The sequence below is a fragment of the Aspergillus piperis genome (genome assembly GCF_003184755.1).
Source record: "Aspergillus piperis CBS 112811 unplaced genomic scaffold BO85scaffold_14, whole genome shotgun sequence".
Classification (NCBI taxonomy): domain Eukaryota; kingdom Fungi; phylum Ascomycota; class Eurotiomycetes; order Eurotiales; family Aspergillaceae; genus Aspergillus; species Aspergillus piperis.
Genome location: NW_020291604.1, coordinates 1 through 18,770, shown reverse-complemented (window position 1 = coordinate 18,770; position 18,770 = coordinate 1). Strand labels below are relative to the sequence as shown.

At 52.4% G+C, this 18,770-nt stretch overlaps 4 protein-coding genes across 4 annotated transcripts; 2 read left to right on the top strand and 2 right to left on the bottom strand.

Moving 5' to 3' along the window:
• Positions 1–166: 166 nt before the first annotated feature.
• BO85DRAFT_470058 (DNA topoisomerase 2) lies at positions 167–5,836 on the bottom strand. The gene is made up of 4 exons (XM_025662364.1): positions 5,541–5,836; positions 5,140–5,478; positions 2,116–5,085; positions 167–2,056 (listed from the first exon to the last, which is right to left on the bottom strand). Exons 1-4 carry the CDS (start codon positions 5,613–5,615, stop codon positions 308–310), a joined length of 5,133 nt encoding a protein of 1,710 aa, XP_025513618.1. The 5' UTR covers positions 5,616–5,836; the 3' UTR covers positions 167–307.
• A 1,708-nt stretch (positions 5,837–7,544) lies between these two features.
• On the top strand, positions 7,545–11,033 carry BO85DRAFT_450965 (putative GTPase activating protein (Evi5)). The gene is made up of 4 exons (XM_025660491.1): positions 7,545–8,299; positions 8,352–8,962; positions 9,014–9,370; positions 9,417–11,033. Exons 1-4 carry the CDS (start codon positions 7,910–7,912, stop codon positions 10,765–10,767), a joined length of 2,709 nt encoding a protein of 902 aa, XP_025513617.1. The 5' UTR covers positions 7,545–7,909; the 3' UTR covers positions 10,768–11,033.
• Positions 10,714–13,040, bottom strand: BO85DRAFT_400726 (arylsulfatase). The gene is made up of 2 exons (XM_025657134.1): positions 12,569–13,040; positions 10,714–12,488 (listed from the first exon to the last, which is right to left on the bottom strand). Exons 1-2 carry the CDS (start codon positions 12,922–12,924, stop codon positions 11,123–11,125), a joined length of 1,722 nt encoding a protein of 573 aa, XP_025513616.1. The 5' UTR covers positions 12,925–13,040; the 3' UTR covers positions 10,714–11,122.
• Positions 13,041–13,171: 131 nt separating this feature from the next.
• Positions 13,172–17,329, top strand: BO85DRAFT_521572 (aldehyde dehydrogenase). Its single transcript, XM_025665206.1, has 7 exons — positions 13,172–13,669; positions 13,732–14,402; positions 14,462–14,808; positions 14,881–15,167; positions 15,224–15,321; positions 15,697–16,407; positions 16,467–17,329. The coding sequence occupies exons 1-7, from the start codon at positions 13,531–13,533 to the stop codon at positions 17,271–17,273; spliced, it is 3,060 nt and encodes a 1,019-aa protein (XP_025513615.1). The 5' UTR covers positions 13,172–13,530; the 3' UTR covers positions 17,274–17,329.
• The last annotated feature ends 1,441 nt before the right edge of the window (positions 17,330–18,770 follow it).

The window sequence follows — 18,770 nt, the reverse complement described above, 5'->3', positions numbered from 1 at the left end:
TTCTCGAAAGGCAAAGGAAAAAGAGACTTCAAAGTCAAGCCTTGGATTTGGTGGATCCCCAAAGTGGAGCCTGAGTGGAGCCTGGGGCCACACTTTCCTCGGACTTCTCGCCGACTTCTCTTTTTTTCGTTCTACAAAAAACCCCATCCGAGATAAGACTTCGGAGCTAACAAATGGAAATTCGAGTGCATTATCAAATCTGGTGAAACAGTAGCAAACGAATAGTAGTAGTAGTAGGTACAAAACGACTCAATAAGAATTAGTTACGTCCAAGTGTATGTACTCTTCTCGCCACATCTTTCTTCTTCTACTCGCTGTCCTCTGCGAAATCATCCCCCGAATCTCCTCCGGCTCCAAAGTCATCACTGTCATCATCAATCACGTACGTCTTCTTCTTGGCCGTTGCCGTACGCCGCGATGGCCGCGTAGTAGGCGCCGCGGGCGAATCCAAGATATCATTAGCCATTGCATCAATGTCGTCGTCCGACAAGTCATCCGCCAGCTGCTTCTTCTTGGTGGTCGTCTTGGCTTGCTTGGAAGCGTAAGCCTTGGCTGCTGGCGACAGCGCCGTCTGCTTAGCAGATGCAGCTGTAGTGGTGGTGGCATCCTTCTTGGGTCGGCCTCGTGGCTTCGCGGCCGGTTTGGCTGCTGCCGCTGCCTTGCCTCGGGCCGCCGGCTTGGCCTTGGTAGCGGCCGGCTTCACTGGCTCCTCCTCCTCCTCCTCGTCGCTGTCAACTAATGTCTTGGTCTCCTTGGACTTGACCTGCAGCGACCGGCGCGGAGAGCTCTGTGGCACTAGCTTGCTGTAGTCAGTCTCATCGGCGTCAAAATCGGGAGACTGCTTCGAGGCCTTGGAGCTGCTGGCCAATCCCGAGATGCTGCCGGCCCCAGAGCGCTCCGAGAACAGCTGACGGGAATCCGATGTCGATCCGCCGGTAGTACCGCCGATCCCCTTGACCATCTTGCTCACATCGCCCAGGAGGTCGTCCCCGTTGTCGCTGTCCGAGTCATCCAAGGTGTACTTGGCCGGTTTGCGCGCTCGGCTGGGCGCTGGATCAGCCTTGGTAGTCTCGGCAGCTTGCGCTTTGGTGATTTCCATGAACTCATCGTCGTCCAGCTCGATCTCGTCCTCTGCTGGCTTGGCCTTGGCTTTGGCCGCCGGTCGGCCCCGTTTGGTTGGTGCCTTTTTCACCTCAGAGGTGTCGGTATCTTCAGCCTTGACTTTCGAGGCAGCCTTGGGTGCAGCCCGACTTTTCTTGGGCAGGACTTCTATATCGGAGTCGCCTGTCTCTTTCTCTTCTTCCTTCGCTGGCGCTGCCGGCTTGCTGGCCCCGCGGTTCTTCTTCGGCATTATCTCCATCTCAAAATCATCGTCGTCATCATCATCATCCGCTGCAGGCTTGGGCTTCGGAGAAGTCTTGTTCAAGAAACTGTGGAGCGTGCCCTTAGGCTCCGCCTTCTTGGGACCGCGCTTGCTCTTCGGCGCGGCAAAGTCTTCATCATCCGAGTCATCATCCTTTGCAGCCTTACGCTTGCGAGCACCGCCACGGCCCACAGCTGTCATCAGCTTGGAGGAGGTACGACGGCCCATGTTTGCCACCTTACGCAGACGACGAGCCTCATCGTCGAGCTGGAAGCGCCATTCGTTGATGAATTCTTCCAGATCCCGCTTCCAGATATCTTCCTTGGAAAGCTTGATCAAGGTATCGATTTCCATCTCCTTATCACCAATCTGGCGACGCAGGCGCTCCACACGCTCCTGGGTCAACGACCAAATCGCCATACCCAGCAGGTAGTCATACGCGTTGGAGAGGTTGTTGGTATCATCGATGTCTTCGGAGTCTTCCTCATCTTCAGCAGCTGGCTCAGCTTCCCCTGCCTTGGCAGCATCCGCCACCTTGGGGAATGGCTTGAAGCCCTTTTCCTTCAGCTCCACGACGAGCACGCTCTTCTTCTTCTTCGAAACGACCAGCTCGCCATCGATGATCATCTGCACAAAGCGCGCCTGGTTGCTGAGCTTCTCCAGCTCCTTTTGCATTTCGTTGAGTTGATATTGCTAAACTTCGGTGTTAGTAGACTTTACAGCAGCATCGAGAGTAGTATGGGAATGCGTACCTTGCGGCGCTCGTAGAACTTCAGACGGACTGCGAAGAACTCCTTCAGGATGTCGTCCACGGTCGCATACTTGGTGATCCGACCCTCGGGGTCAAACGCGACCAAGTTCGTGGTGGCGATGGTCTTGGTCAGCTTGAACTTGTCTTCCAAGCCTTCTTCGACGGCAGACTTCAGATGCTTCTCGTCCATCTGGATCACAAAGTGAACCTTCGTGTGCGTGTTATAATCCTTGTAGTCCTTGATGAACGACGGTGTCTTTTCCGCCTTGATGATATCTTCAAGCTTATCCTTGAAATCCTGAGTCCAAGTTCGGATGGGCAATTCGGTGATCTCAACTTCCTTCTCTCCAGTCTCCTTGATGATACCGCTGAACTTGTAGCGATCGCCACCAATAGCAGTGACTTCACCGGTGAACCCACGGAACCAGGGTTGCATAGGCTTGATCTCCTCGCCATCCATCAGCCGCTTCAAGTTGTCCACGACGTCCTCCGGGTTGTAGTTGGGAATAGAGGAACTCCAACCGGTACCGATACCGTCCGCACCGTTGATCAAAATCATGGGAACCACCGGCATGTAAATCTCAGGCTCGATAGTCTTGCCATCGTCGACGTTATAGGTCAGCAGAGGCTCATCCGACGCATGGAAGACGCGGCGCGCGAAGGGGGACAGCCGCGTGTAAATATAACGCGCACTAGCGCAGTCGGAACCACCCTGAAGACGACTACCAAAGTTACCGCTAGGTTCCAGGCAGTTGATGTTGTTAGATCCAACAAAGGTCTGCGCCAGGCCAACAATGGTTTGCTGCAAGGAAACATCACCGTGCTGGTACGCGGTCATACCCGAGACGTGACCAGCCAACTCGACGACCTTCATGTCCTTCTTCAGATTGCGACGGAAACAGGTGTACAGGACCTTACGCTGACCAGGCTTCAGACCGTCAACAACAGAGGGAATCGAACGAACATTGTCCGCCATACTGAACAGGATGAGCTCCTTGTTAATGAAGTCGGTATAGGAGATCTTCTCAACGGAATGATCCAGGAAAGTTCCGGGCTTGAACTGCCGCAGCCACTCTTTACGCTCATCAGCCTTCTTCTTGGAGAAAGCCAGCTCGATCAACTCCGCCTCGTTATCCTGCATGGTGTGGAACTCCTTCAGGTGACGGTCCAAGTCGCGGAAGTAGACCTGGGCATCTTCAGTAGTACTGGTACCCAAACCCTTGTAGTACTTGTGATCCCAGCCACGCTCATGTTTGTGCTCCTCCGCCCATGCCTCGTACTCGGGCATAGTGAAGAAAGAACGCTGCTTGGTAGGATTCTTAGGGTCACCCTTCCACACCTTTACAATGGGAGTGATGAATTCAATCAAAAACTCAGGAATCTTCAGCAAACTAGGAAACTGGGCTTGTAGGAAGTTGATTAGCAGGCCCTTGATGTGACTACCGTCGTGATCCTGATCAGTCATGATCATCAAGTGGCCGTACCGAAGGCCGCGGGTGTCAGTATACTCCTTCTTGTGCTGCAGACCCAAGAAGTTCTTGATATTTTGAATTTCCTGGTTCTTCGAGATCTGGTCGAAAGAAGCATCACGGACGTTGAGCAATTTTCCTCGAAGCGGGAACACACCGAAAAGATCCGGACCAACAACCGCTCGACCAGCCATGGCCAGACCCTTGGCCGAGTCACCTTCTGTCAGGATCAGGGTGCAGTGATGGCCGTCCTTGGTGCCGGCCTTGTTGGCATCCGTCAACTTGGGGTTGTTCATGCGGGAGCGCCGGCCACCGTCCGTCTTTTTGAGCATCTGATCGGCCTTCTGCTGGGCGAAATGCAAGATGTTCTCCATGACCGCTGTCTTGAGAATCTTCTTGTAGAAGTCTTCATCAAGCACACATTTACTACCAAATTGAGAAGCCTTGGTCGTCAATTGTTCCTTGGTCTGGGAGGTGAATGCCGGGTTAACAATCAGTGCATTGACGAAGATGAAGATGTGGTTTCGGATCTGGGCTGTTTTCAAAGTGGCTCCGTTTTTGTTCTTCTTTTTCACTTGCTCGGCCAATCTGTTACAGATCTGGTCGGCAATGTAGTTGACGTGGGTACCTCCAGAGGTGGTTGCAATGGAGTTCACGAAGGACACCTGCTGGAAAGCGCCATCGGAAACGGCGAAACCAACCTCCCAGCGAGGATCTGGGCTGCAGGTGATGATCTCGTCCTTCGGGGCGGGACCGGTATCTCCACGTTCCTTACGAATAGCCTTGGTGTACATCTCCATGTACTTCTTGAAGCCACGGATGGGGATGCGAGTGCCGTTCAACTTGACATTCACCTTTGCGGTTCCTGCCAGGTCATACACACGACGCTTGACGAGAGCCTCGAAGTCGTCATCCATGCCGTCCATGCTAAATTTGGCGTAGTCTGGCTTGAACGTGACCTTGGTGTAGTCTTCTCCCTTGGCCTCGGTGATCTTTGCCTTGCCAATCTTGGTCATGTTGTCCGTCCATGTCTGCTTGTACTTCTTCTTCTGAGACGAGTCCTGAGTTTCGATGGAGAACTCCGTGGAGAAAACGTTACAGAGCTTGGCACCGAAACCGTTACGACCACCGGTGACCTTCTGCTGCGTGTCGTCGTAGTTGGAGGAGGTGAGGAGATGACCAAAGATCAGTTCGGGGACGTAGATCTTTTCCTTGGCATGCATTTCGATGGGAATACCGCGGCCATTGTTCCAGACACTGATCACGCCCGACTCACGGTCGACCGTCACGCGGATCTCGCTCATATTCTCGTCATTCTGCTTATTATCGGCTGCGTTGACGACGATTTCATCGAAGATCTTGTAGAGACCGGGCACATAGGAGACCTCGCGGTACTCCATTCCCTCCGACTCTGAACTGTATACCCACATTTGCTGCGTCGTGCGTTCGACGGAACCAATATATGTATCCGGACGTTTAATGATGTGTTCGAGTTGTGTAAGCTATAAACTCCATTGTTAGCCCAAGATTGGCCCCGCGACGCCGGAATTACTTGCCTTCTGGTACTTCTCTGATGCATTGGTGGACTTTCCGGGCTCTACGGAATCATCTTTTCCGAATGATTCATTTTCGACATCGGCGAGAGGCTTAGCGCCACCCTTCTTGGAGGGGCCAGCTGTCTTCTTCGCCTTCTTGGGAGGGGTGTGCGACAGAACAGAGTCGTCGGACATGTGGTCGTCATCGTCGTCCATGTTGTCGTCGTCATCGCTATCCGGCTTGGCACGTTTTTTCGAAGCCGCCTTGGATGTGGTCTTCGTAGTGAGAGTGGTCTGGGTGAGCTTCTTAGGCGCAGCCTTAGAAGCTGCCTTCTTGGGGGCTGCCTTGGCCTTGGGCTTCTGTAGTTATCATGAGCTCGCTGCGTTCAAACAAGGAGGCTGAAAGGAGAAGTGATACGTACCGGAGCGGGCTCGGGAACGAAGTCCGAGCTTCCTTCGTCGTCGAAGACGGAGTCGTCCATGATCGAATCGTCCATTATGAGGGAATAACGCTTCGCACGCGCAGGTCAAGGGAGGCGAACAAGAAAAGGAGGCTAAGGAGTGACGGGAAGGGCGAAAATTTCAGCGAGAGAAAGATATATGAAAGAACAACCTGCAACCAGCGAGGCCGTAGAAGAAATAGGGGACAAGTAAGTTACGAGAGCAGCCAATTCCCCAGATAGGCTACTTTTTGTCGACCGTGTGTTGTTTGTTGTCGAAGTCTTTGTTGACGCGCTCAATGCGACGCTGCGCTGCGGCAGAGAAACAGTTCTGGCCGCTGACCGCCCTCGGATCAACCTCGGACCGCTGCTGAAGTGGCGCCGAAGTGGCTCAAAGAGGAAATCTCCAAACACTCGGGCCCAAAGCGGAAGGCACGACCAAAACATGCAAGGCCAGCGCGGGGGAGGGGGGATTCATCAACCACATAAAGAAGTCACTAACACCGGGCAAGGTTATTCTTAGCACAAAGACCTACATAGTACATAACATGCAGTGAACAAGGGATGCCATGCGATTGCTGTTCAGCCCCTTCCTACTGTGAAGAAAATTTATTCACTCACTCTGACAGCTGCCACCCATGTTGTGGCGGTCGCCTCGGACACTGAAAGGTAATGAATAGGGGACCCTCAGTAGACTGTCAGACTCCCAAATGATTTTTTTGTTGAGAGAATATTCTCCAGTGGATTCGATCACCTCTACGAGTGTAAATGAGAAATGTCTTCCACTGGTAGTAACACATTAGTGCTTAACTACTACAATCACTAGTAGTAATTTACAATTCGATGTGATAGCCTACAAGTGCTGGCGTATTGGTACCACAAGATGAGAAATATATATTCATTCTGCACCATGTAATAATCCTCTTTTGACAAATCCTTTGGGGGACTTAGTAGTAATACCCCTAGTGACTATCAATAACTTCCTAGGTCTGTCAAGCTTCTAGAGCTTCAATAGTACTCTGCAAATCAATAGAGAGTAACTACAATGTCAGCTATTCAACTGACTCAAATCAGGTTCCCTTCACTTTCCTCTCCTTCCTTGTGGCCTTCTAGAAGCCCGGCGGAAGGCTAAGTGTTGACCCGGAACGGTAAGTTTCGCGGTGGGTCTAAAACCAGCCAATGAACGCAGCCAAGACATACTATGTGACCAATTAACTGAAGCCGAACACGACTCGAACCAGATGAAACTGGTCATGTAATGTTTTCAAACAGGAGTCAGGGGGCCCCCATCTCACCACAACAACATCCTTCTCTCACCACTGGCCAGATGCTGTCGAAGGGGGCGGTTACTCCGACACTGACTCCTCGAGATCTTTTCACCGATAAGCCAGCTACGACGATTTAGCCTTGCGATTTGCGGTCCAAAGGTCCAACGTCCCATCTAGCCCCTCCGTGACCCCTCCTCGAGCCCGTCTCTGGTGGATCAAAGTGCACCGGCCGATAAAAATACTGCACCAGATGGGGTCGTGGATCGACCGGCCCCGAGCGAAACGACGGTAGGGCCATGGGATATTGCGCTGGCATCACTAGTGTAGACATTCGACCCTTCGAGAAATCACCCGCGGGAGAGAAGGAGGGCAGCCCGGGTCGATCAGGGAATAATTCCACGGTTCACTGTCCGTGGAGAATGGCTCCATTTTGATCAGACGGTGATAAGCAACTCCAGATGATGAGGAGAATCTACGTAATTCCAAAGAATGTTGCTGCAGTGGTATGTTATATTATGTTATACAGTGTAATGAAAAGCCAAAGTGTATGGTAGTATAAGCTGTAGATTGGACAGTAGTCTGGGATGATTATTGAAAATCGATCGACGGGGCGAGAAGAATGGGGGGAAGGTGAGTGGCTCGCCAACAAGTGTGCCCCTGAAGGACTGAGAAGGAGGGAACCTGACAGGTTAATGGCAATTGTTAGTGTCGGGGACTAACCGTCGCCAAACGCTAATAATACTCCCGACGCTCCTGATCCCTTTCCCCCCCCCATTTGGCCTTGGAAACCAAAATCACCGCCGTTTCCTTCCCTTGCCTCTGCTCGTTATTCTTCTTTCTCTCTGGCCCCTCAATTCCACGCGCTGGTTCTTGCCCATCGATCATCCCCTTCTGCGCCGGAGAGATATGCTGTCGTTATTGACAGCCCCTCCCTCGACTGTCCGCCCTCCTTATCGTGTCTGGCTGCTGGCTTAACCCCTCCGTCGCCCTTCAACACTGACACCCACCCCTAACATCTCGATCTTCCCGAGGAATGCGCCTTTGACACCGGCATTCAACATCACAGCCCCAATCAGGAACGCAATGACCATGGAGAACGCCGATCGCTCCCCCTCCCACGTCCATTCGGACTCCGTCAACACTGGGTCCCACGATACCGACTCAATGGTCACCGTGCCATTGACCTCCAATTCCGAACACACCCAACCCGACTGGCGTTCTCTCAACATCCCTCAAACCCCTGTGGATGTGACATCTCCAACCCGGGAGCACTCGAGCGACGAAGAAGACGAATCCAGGACAACCCCGACCCAGGAACCAGCAAAGGCCGACTTAGAACAAAGCTCCAATAATGGCGATGCTACCTCGATACGGTCCCGCAGTAGTGAGGAACGGGACCGGAGCGATGCAGTGGATTGGGAGGAGCTAGAAAAGACGGAAGAGCAGGAACCCCGTTGTGAAGGGTCGGATGAGGTGCGTATATCTAGTCCGAGAGATTCAAGATGCAGCAGTTGACGTGTACCAGTCCACTGCCCTTCTCTTAGCGCGACTGGAGCAGGAAAACAACGCTCTTGCGACGAACCCCAAGTCGGCTCTCGCCAGCAAGTCGCATGCGCAGCGAGTCACCCGACCGTCTCGTTCGCAGTCCTTGCACCAGATCAAGCGACTGATCGACGAGGACCCCCGATCATCACTACGCTACTCCCAGCTGCCTCCGCCGCCAATGACCGAACTCGAATTCTGGGCAGCGCTGGTCGCCGATTATCCCCAAACAGCCCAGAGACTACCTACATTGACCTCGAACAAGATCCGAAGCGGTGTTCCGCCACCACTGCGTGGTGTGGTGTGGCCCAGCTTGGCGGGCGCCCGGGATAACACATTGTTGGCGGAATACCAGCGATTGTGTGGCGAGACGAGCCCCTACGAAGGGCTCATCGGCAAAGATATTGGCCGTAGCTTTCCCAATGTGGAGATGTTCCGGGATCCTAACGGGGAGGGGCAGCAGATGCTCGCACGGGTGCTGAAATGCTTCAGTCTGTACGACACGAAGATCGGCTACTGCCAGGGACTGGGCTTTGTCGTTGGTCCCTTGCTGATGCACATGACGGATGCAGAGGCGTTCTGCGTACTCGTTAGGTATGTATACAAGCAAGCTGCAGTACACCTCGGAGCTAACCGGCACCTCAGGCTGATGGACCATTATGACTTGCGGACCTGCTACCTTCCTGATCTCTCCGGGCTTCATCTGCGCGTCTACCAATTCCAGAATTTGTTAGCTCGCCTGCGACCTGGCTTGTTCGCACACCTTGAGATGCTGCATGTTGAACCGGTCTACGTATCGCAATGGTTCTTGTCCTTCTTCGCAGTCGCGTGCCCGCTGCCCATGCTTCTCCGAATCTACGACGTTATCTTCCTGGAGGGTGCCTGTGAGACATTGATGCGGGTTGCTCTCTCTCTGATGACGCGGAATGAGAAGAAGATTATGGCATGCGCAGAATTCGAAGATGTCATGCAATTGTTGCTTTCGAGGAGTCTGTGGGACACGTAAGTCATCAGCCAAGCCAGTTACGAATTAATCTAATTCCTATAGGTATGCCTGTCATGCGGATGACTTCGTGAACGACTTTGTGTCTCTCACGTCGCTTGTCACAAAGGAAAGCCTCCAGGCTCTGGAAGCTAGCTATAACCAATCACAGGGTGTTCCAACCGGTATCTCGTTCCCTCAGATGCAGGCAGCAGCTTCTCGATTCCTTGGGCGACTCTGGGCGGGATCTAACTCACACAATTCCGTCAAGTCCATCAGTCTTAATCCCAACAGTGCAAGCGCGTCCAATCTGGCCAGCATCCGGCGGTCAACATCCAAACAGAGCATGACATCAACCCTCAATTCTGTGGAGTCGGCGTCGGACGCCAGCACCGCGCCGACGGAATTGTCGACGGACGTACAAAAGCCACGTGCAAAATCAGCTATATCTCAACACAAGGATCGCGACCTCCACACGCAAATCGAGGATCTCCTCATGGCCCTCAGCGACCTTCAACGCCAACACGCCGACCTCACGCGTGAACTGCAGCAAGAACGGGAGGAGCGTGAGGAGGACCAAGTCCTTGCCAAGTCAATGCTGCAGTACATTAAAGAGACATCCGAAGAGCCACCCATGGATCTAGTCCACAAAGCCGACGCGAGATTCGCCATGGTCGAAACGCACAGGGTCGTCTCAACGGACCAAACCAAGCACCAACTGCGTGACGACCTCAACCGGTACAAGGAGATGCATGAACTGGAATCAAACCGATGCAAGAGCTTGACGCGCCGGATTGATGAGCACGAAAAAGAAAACGCATCCCTTCGAGAACAACTCCGTGAAGCGCGAGGCCGTATCCAAGACAGCTACCGTGAGCGCCAGCGGCTAGAGCGAATGGTCCGGGAGCTCCGCACGGTCAAAACCAAGACCAGGAATTCTGACACGGCGCCGTCCGAAACCTACGGCTCCCCAACCAGCGATACCAGCGAAGGCTACACCAGCACCGGTCTCCGAGAACTAAAACTTGTCCGCACCAATTCACAAAAGAGCCAAAAGAGTACTACAAATTCGACCACGTTTACCAAACGATCCAGCAGCCTGGGACTGCAATCCGTCCTTGCTACTGAGAACAACAAACCGGCAGCGGAGGAATCCCTGCTGCTTGAACTAGTTAATGCAAAAACAGCGGAAGCAGTCGCACGTCAGGAACTTGAAGAAGTCAAAGGCAAACTGGACTCGATGCGGAAGGTCATGGCCCGGAACGGAATCATCCCCGAAGGACGACATTCGTTCCTGGGCAGGCCACCATCCATTGCAAAGGCACCGACCGAGCCGGCATCGAATAGCGGCGGGCTGTTTAGTGGATGGGGAAGACGTGCTGTATCCACCAGCAATGAGTCTTACGAGGGACGGTAGACACGCCGGAATCACATACATGAAAAGGCTGGCTGGTCTACATCTCTCGCATTTTCCTTGTATCACTTTGATTTCTTTATCTTGTCATATTTTCTGGTTGGAGTTCACCACAGCGGATGCATGTATGCCTAGACGGGATAAGATGGTGTTAGATTGTATGATATCCCTCCTGTACAGATAACCAGTACAAACATAATAAGAATAGTGAAGAATAGACATAACCAGACAATCCATCAATGAACACAATAAATCACCCTAGAGACATAAACGACCTTCTCAAATAATCTAACCAAACAACCCAACGAAAATCAGACTCACCATCATCAAACACTATTCCCAAATAATCTAATCTAATCTACCAAGCCCTCCCCACCCCCCTCCTCTTCAACTCCTCCTGAAACACCGAATACGAATCGAACATCCCGGACTCCTGAAAATACCTCTCATAATGCGCCACCATCTCCGCCAACTTGTCCGGCATCTTCTCCGCCAGATCATCCACCTCCCCCAAATCCCTCTCCAGATCATACAACTCCCACTTCCCCTCTCCCCTCGGCGGCGGCAAATACAGCGCTTTCCACTTCCCCACCCTAACAGCCGCAATCCCCAGCTGTTCCCACCCCACCACATCCGCATGATAGATATCCACATCATCATCATCATCACCATTCTTAACAGATTCCAGCAACGGCCGCCAGGAATGTCCGCGCACGGGGGCTACTTCCCTCCCGCGGAAAACCGGCCCGGGGAGATTGATTCCCGCTAGATCGAGGACCGTAGGGAGAATGTCCATGACTGTGGTGAAGGTGTTGGTGATAGTTCCTATGGTAGATTTGTTGTTGATCAGGGGCGGATAGCGAACGATACACGGACATCTGATCCCGCCTTCTGTGGTGTAGGATTTGAGCGCTCGACAGGGCGCGGTGGCTGCTGAGGCCCATTGGGGACCGTACCAGATGAAGGAGTTATGGTTTCCCAGGTTCTCGAGCGAGTTGTCGTAGTATTTGTCAATCACGTCGCCCAGAGTAGCGCCCGCTAGAATGGGGATGGCTTCGAGGAGCTGCCCCTCTGCGCCGTTATCGGACATGAATACCACGAAGGTATTGTCCCATTCGTCTATGGATTGGAGGTATTGTCGCACGCGGCCGATGTTCACGTCGATGAGATCGACCATTGCGGCGTAGATTTCCATGGCGCGGGAGGATTTGGCTTGTTCTTCTGGGGAGAGGTCGTCCCATGGGGTCGTGCCGAGGGTGATGATGGGCGCGGGGTCGACGTCTGCGGGCACGAGACCGTTCTTGATTAGGCTGCGGAGACGGCGGGTGCGGAGGGCCAGGGGCGCGTCGGCGTATTGGCCATGGTATTTTTTGATGGTTTCCGGGGGTGCTTGGAGGGGCCAGTGGGGGGCTGTGAAGGGGAGGTAGGCGAAGAAGGGTTGGGTGGTTTGCTCAGGGGTGCGGTTTTGGAGGATGGAGAGGAGGTTGGAGGTGAATGTGTTGGAGGAGTAGAAGTCGCTGGGGAGGTCGGTGTCGCCGTTGAGGAATTGGTCGTCGCGCATCCAGAGGTTTTGTTTGTCACCTTTGATGATAACTCGGGGCTTTTCGGTTGTGTCGTAGAGTTGGGGCTCGTGGTTGTAGTGGTTGCCTGCGCCGGGGAGCAGGGTGAAGTTTTTGGTGAACCCGCGGGAACACGGGGCTACGTCTTTGGTTAGCCCTAGGTGCCTGTGTTGGTTGTGAGGTTAGTGATGTGATGAGATGATTGAGGGGATGAGGTATGTTGGGGTAGGGTAGGGTAGGCGTACCATTTCCCGGACATGCAGGTGAAGTAGCCGTTGTCTTGTAGGATCTCGGGCAGGGCTGCGACTTTGTAGTTTAGATAGCCTTCGTATCCGGATTTGCCGTCGAAGATGTGTGGGAATCGGTTTCTTCTCTCTGCCATGACTCCTAGTCCTGCGATGTGCGCATCTGTGCCTGAGAGGAGCATCGCCCGGGTGGGTGAGCAGGAAGCCGCAGTGTGGAAGTCTGTCATGCGGATGCCTTCCATTGCAAGACGGTGCAGATTGGGCGTGTCAATTTCTCCCCCGAAGGGAGATGTGTCGCTGAAGCCAAGGTCATCGGCGACGATGATGAGGAAGTTTGGGCGTTTAGGTGCGGTCATGGTGGTGTGGTAAGGATGGGAATTTTAGGTCTTGATGCAACCACACACATGATCTCCAAGAGATGCTTGATAGCTTTATAGTTATCTGATAAACATACGCACATATTGTTTGATTCTCTGCTACCTTGACGATATGTTGAAGGAGACAAGGGATACTATTGGGGCGTTTCAAAGTAACATGATTGTTAGCTCAGCCGCTAACGCTTGGACGGGACAATTAGCGGTGGCATCATCACTCCGCACGATGGCTTCATCCACCTCCATTGATTTCCTACCATTCTCTCCACTGCGTGATGGATAATATTTTTAGCGTCCGGTACTCGGTCAGGCTACGGCTGTCGGTCATTTAGCGCAGAATTCATCGAACAGGACAGAGAGCGCCACTCCCCTCAAGACGCCTCTAGAGCGATATGGCAACATCGCCCCAGAATGTCGCGATATACCTGGAGAATAACTATAAAGCAAGTTTAAGAGCGCGAGATGGCTGGGTTATGTGTATCGGGAACGGACTATGATCCTTCTGTAGCTCATCTGAGCCGAAGACACCTTTAATTGTGCAGAGATACACTCGATCTCTCATAAGTCTGTGTACTTTGGACAAGAATCATGGCAAGCTTGAGGAGCTTACAGAGTATGCGCCATGCTTTCACCTGGAATATGTTGATAGCATACGCTATCATTGCCACCAGTGTCTTTAGCTATGGCTTTGACGACGCTGTTTACTCGACCATCCAGACAATGGACTGTACGTATCGCGCTCCACCCATCTTCTTCTTTGCATACAAGTTCTCGGTTGACTTCTCTAAGCTTTCGAAAAGCAATTCGGCACTTATGATAGCTCCACTGGGGAGTATGGATTCAGCACTCAGCATTTGGCCTTCCTCAATTCTCTTGGCCTGCCTGCAAAAGCAGCTGGCACATTCATCGGATGGGCGATTGGAGAATACTATGGACGCCGAACCTGCTTTATAGGCATGCAGCTGATGTGCATCATCGGCATCTCCGTCAGTTACAGCGCGACGACTTTCGGTCAGATCCTGGCCGGACGGATGATAGTACAATGTTTCATTGGCTGGGAGGACTGGCTTGTGCCCATGTTCCTCGGTGAGATCTGTCCTACTGTGGTTCGCGGGGCGACAGTGGTGGTATACGTCTTTGCCCACATTTTTGGCTCGTTTATATGTGCTATCATCACGTATGAAACGGCCAAGTTGGAGGGAAACGCTGCTTGGAAAATCCCGATCGGTGTAATGTGGACGTTCCCCTGCTTCATCTTGCTTTGCAGTTGGCTTGTCCCAGAGAGCCCTCGGTGGCTTGTCCGGAAGAACAAGATTCAGGCGGCGACGAAACAGCTCGAATACCTTAACAAGGGGAAGGATGTAGATGTCGCTGGTGAAGTGGCGTTTTTGCAAGCAGCTGTCGAGGCAAACGCGCAGACGAAAGGCTCCTGGGCTGAACTTCTCCAGGGAACCAACCGGGTAAGTCTCCTTCCCGTACATGCCCTGACTTACGTGTGAGTGGTACTGACATCTATAAGAGACGGACAATGATTGCAGTGATGACCGCGGCTTTCAATCAATTGACTGGACAATCCTTCGTCAGTCAGTATGGCAGTCTGTTCGTCAAATCCCTGAAAGTCATGAACCCGTTCGCCTTCACGCTAGGATCCCGAGGCATCTCGACCATGGGCCCTTTGGTTACCTTCTCCCTAGTTGACACAACTGGAAGACGGCCCATATATCTGATGGGCGGTACCATGACCACTGCCCTACTCATGATCTGTGGTGGGCTAGGGACAGGGACCATAACCGATGGCAAAAAGCGTGGAGTTTGTGGAGTGCTCATGATGTACGGGCTGTTTTACATCATGTCTTTCGGGTCTATGTATGCCCCCTTACCGCGACTAGCATCAAATTCCGTTGATAAAGCATGTGCTGACCATTGACTTACACACAGATCTGTCATTACAGGCGCAGAAACTCCCCATCTGCGACTCCGCGATAAGACCTCGGTTGTTGCCTGGCTTATCCGGATTGTTTGCGACTTTGCAGTCTCCTACTCTCTTCCCTACCTACTCAAGGCCCCGTATGCTGATCTCCAGTCCAAGGTTGGCTTTATCTATGGCTCCCTTGCAGCCGTGGGGGTGGCTTGCGGATACTTCTTCCTTCCCGAGCTCACCGGACGCTCACTGGAGGAGTTGGAGGATATGTGGCAGCGGCGCATCCCTGCGCGCAAGTTTGCTAGTACGTATTTGCCCCAGCTTAGTGAATGTTTCAAGTGAGCTAACGGAGGAGCACAGACTGGGAGTCAAGCTGCATCGGAAGTATCGGAGCCAAGGTCACCGAGATGGAGGGTGAGACAGAGGATGCTGAAAAGGCCAAAGGAGGCCTGTCTCGAGTATATATTAGTAAGGCATAATTTAGTATTCGATCATATCAATTCATCTTCAATAGTAGCATGTGATGCGAGTAAAAGAGGAGTGAATCCTGCATTATTGCTTTTTAGTATAAGCGGGGGTGTCACGGGTCAGCGGCAATCAATTCCAATCCATCCTTGCTGGTTCCCGACCGATCGCTGCTCCACCTTTCGAACTTTCTGTGGATAGAAGCAGCCACAACTCGAACCGCAGCTTCCTGTATTCTCTATCTAGTATCAAAACAAGCATCACAATAACAGTACCATGGCCTTTACCACCGAGGCGGAGTTTGACCAGGCAAGCTAATTCACCCGTTTGCGACCGTGTCAACATCCATCCTGGCTAACAAGGGATAGGCATATGCCAGCGTCCGAGCCGCTTTCGCCTCGGGTCGCACCAAGAGCAAAGATTGGAGACGCCATCAGCTTAAGAGAGCCTGGTGGATGGTCGAGGACAACAAGGACCGCATCCATGACGCCCTTCGTGCCGACTTGAACAAGCATCCTCTGGAAGCTATGCTGGGGGAAATTACGGGCCTTCAAAATGACATTCTACGTACCCTTGAGAAGCTTGATGAGTGGACTAAGGATGAGAAGCCCACAAGATGGGATCCCATCAACTTCTTGGGCGGAACTGTAGTCCGTCAAGAGCCATTGGGCGTGTCATTGATTATTGGCGCCTGGAACTTTCCTTTCATGCTGACCTTACAACCCTTGATCGCTGCTATTGCCGCTGGCTGTGCGGTAATCCTGAAGCCGTCCGACGTTGCACAAGCCTCCCAAGATCTCCTGATGGAGATCGTCCCCATGTACATGGATCGCGACGCTATTACTTGCGTCAGTGCAGGGCCGTCGGAAATGAAGCATATTCTTGAAAGTCGCTTCGATCACATCTTCTACACCGGCTCTGCAAATGTTGCCAAGATCATCTATGCTGCTGCTGCCAAACATTTGACCCCCGTCACTTTGGAACTGGGGGGTCAAGGGCCTGCAATTGTTGCCCCGTCTGCGAATATTGATCTCGCAGCAAAACATATTGCTTGGGCTAAGTTTTCGAATGCTGGACAGGTATGACTTTTCTTATAAATTAGAATGACTCACTTCATTGGCTCTAATGTGGACTCCAGATCTGCATTAATGTGAATCATGTCCTCATTGACCCTAGCATACGTGAAGCTTTCGTGACGAAACTGATCCACTACTTTGACGAGTTCACTGGTGGTCCAGATAACAAGCCAGACTACTACAGTCGCATTATCAACGAGCGAAATTTCGATCGTCTTGAGTCTCTTCTCGATAGAACAACCGGTAAGGTCATTCACGGCGGCATTCGCGACCGTCAAAATCGTTACTTCGGACCTACCATCGTTGTGGATGTTAGTCCCGACGATTCTCTTTTGTCTGAAGAGCTCTTCGGCCCCATCCTGCCCATCATTGACGCGGATCTTGATACCGCTATCTCTTTCACTCGCAGTATTGAGCACCCGTTAGCTCTTTACGCCTTCACTACCGTCGAGTCTGAAAAGAAACGCATCCAGGATGAGACTGCTTCTGGTGGTGTGACATTCAATGACTGTTTCCTCCATGCCGCTGCTCTTGATGCACCCTTTGGTGGTGTGGGGAACTCTGGTGCTGGTTGCTACCATGGAAAGTACGGAATACTTGCTTTCTCGCATCTTCGCACATATACGAATGCTATTCCAACGTGGTTGGAGGGGGTTATGGGTGCGAGATACCCTCCGTATTCCGAAACAAATATGAGGAAGCTATCACCGCCTGTTAAGGCACCTTTTGACCGAGAAGGGAACGACACAACTTCTCGCAGCAAAGTTTTGAGTGCTGCGGCCACTCTAGCAGTCCTTGGTATTTCAGTCTGGATGTTTGGAGCAAGAGAGAAGCTCCCGCCTTATGGAAGGAACTGGTTGAGGAAGTGACGCTGTGTATCTGATGTATCTAATCTGAATGAAGCACAATACATGAGACTTTGAGGAACCTGTTCTGTTCGTTCTAAAATTTTGCCGCATACTGACCTATGTCTAGACTCCCATTGCTAGATGCCTCCCTTTTTGATGACATCGGCTATACCTCACCACGTAGTGGATCTATTAATAACACCGTGACTCCTTTGTGACTCGACTTTGAAGTCATGTATCAAGTCTGAGGATCAATATGAAGTCAATATAACAAGTCTAAGGATAAACATGAAGTCAATAAGCGTGACCACCCAACGACTATAAATTGCCCCTTGAGCCCCCGGACTTTCTTCCCCAGACTTCTCCTCCTACAACTCCCCAGTCTACCATACATTCACCTACATTCACCTACCTTCACCTACCTTTCATACTATTCTGCTCTCTTTCCTACTCATGTCTGATTCTACCGTTTCCATACCTACTTCTATCTTTCTACCTCTTCTATCTTCTTTCTCACCTTCATCCGTCTCTATCTTCGTCTGCAACTGCTGGCTCATTGTCTACAGCAACTGAGCTGTCAGGTAAGTCGCCATGCCCCCAGTCGACCCAAGCCATGTCAAGCCCTGGGGGCTTGTGGACCACATCCTACCACACCTGCCTCAACCTACCTCATCTACCTCGTCTACCTCACCTGCCACCACCTGCCCTACCTCACCTTACCTCATCTACCTCGTCTACCTCACCTGCCACCACCTGCCACCACCTGCCCTACCTCATCCTGCCCTGTCCTGCCCTATACTGCCCTGCCCTGCCCTGTCCTGTCCCTCCTTCACCACCTACCTACCTACCCATCTCAACCTGCCCTGCCCTGCCCTGTCCTCCCTCACCTACCTCACCTCACCTTGCCTACCTGCCTTGCCTTGCCCTCCCTACCTACCGACCTGCCTACTTCACCTCATCTACCTCGACCTGCCTCACCTCACCTTACCTGCTTGATCTGCCTGTCCAGCCTCACCTACCTCTCCTCACCTTTCCTGTCTGCCCCTGTCTCAACCTACCTCACCTGTCTGCCTCAAGCTGCCCTATCCTGCCCTGCCCTGCCCTGTCCTGTCTCCCCTTCCCCACCTACCTACCTACCCATCTTAACCTTCCCTGCCTTGTCCTGCCTCACCTCACATCACCTCACCTTGCCTACCTTACCTGCCTGCCTGCTCCAACCTGTCCTGTCCTGTCCTGTTTACCCTGCCTCATCTACCTCACCTGCCACTCCTGCCTCAGTATACACTACTAATATATTAGGTAAGTCCTCCTGCCCCAGTCGACCCAGGCCATGTCAAGCCCTGGGGGCTTGTGAGCAATACCTACCCCTCCTACATCAACCTGCCTCACCTCATCAACCTCCCTCGCCTACATCAACCTGCCAACCTGACCTACCTGACCTACCTGACCTACCTGACCTACCTGACCTACCTGACCTACCTGACCTACCTGACCTACCTGACCTACCTGACCTACCTG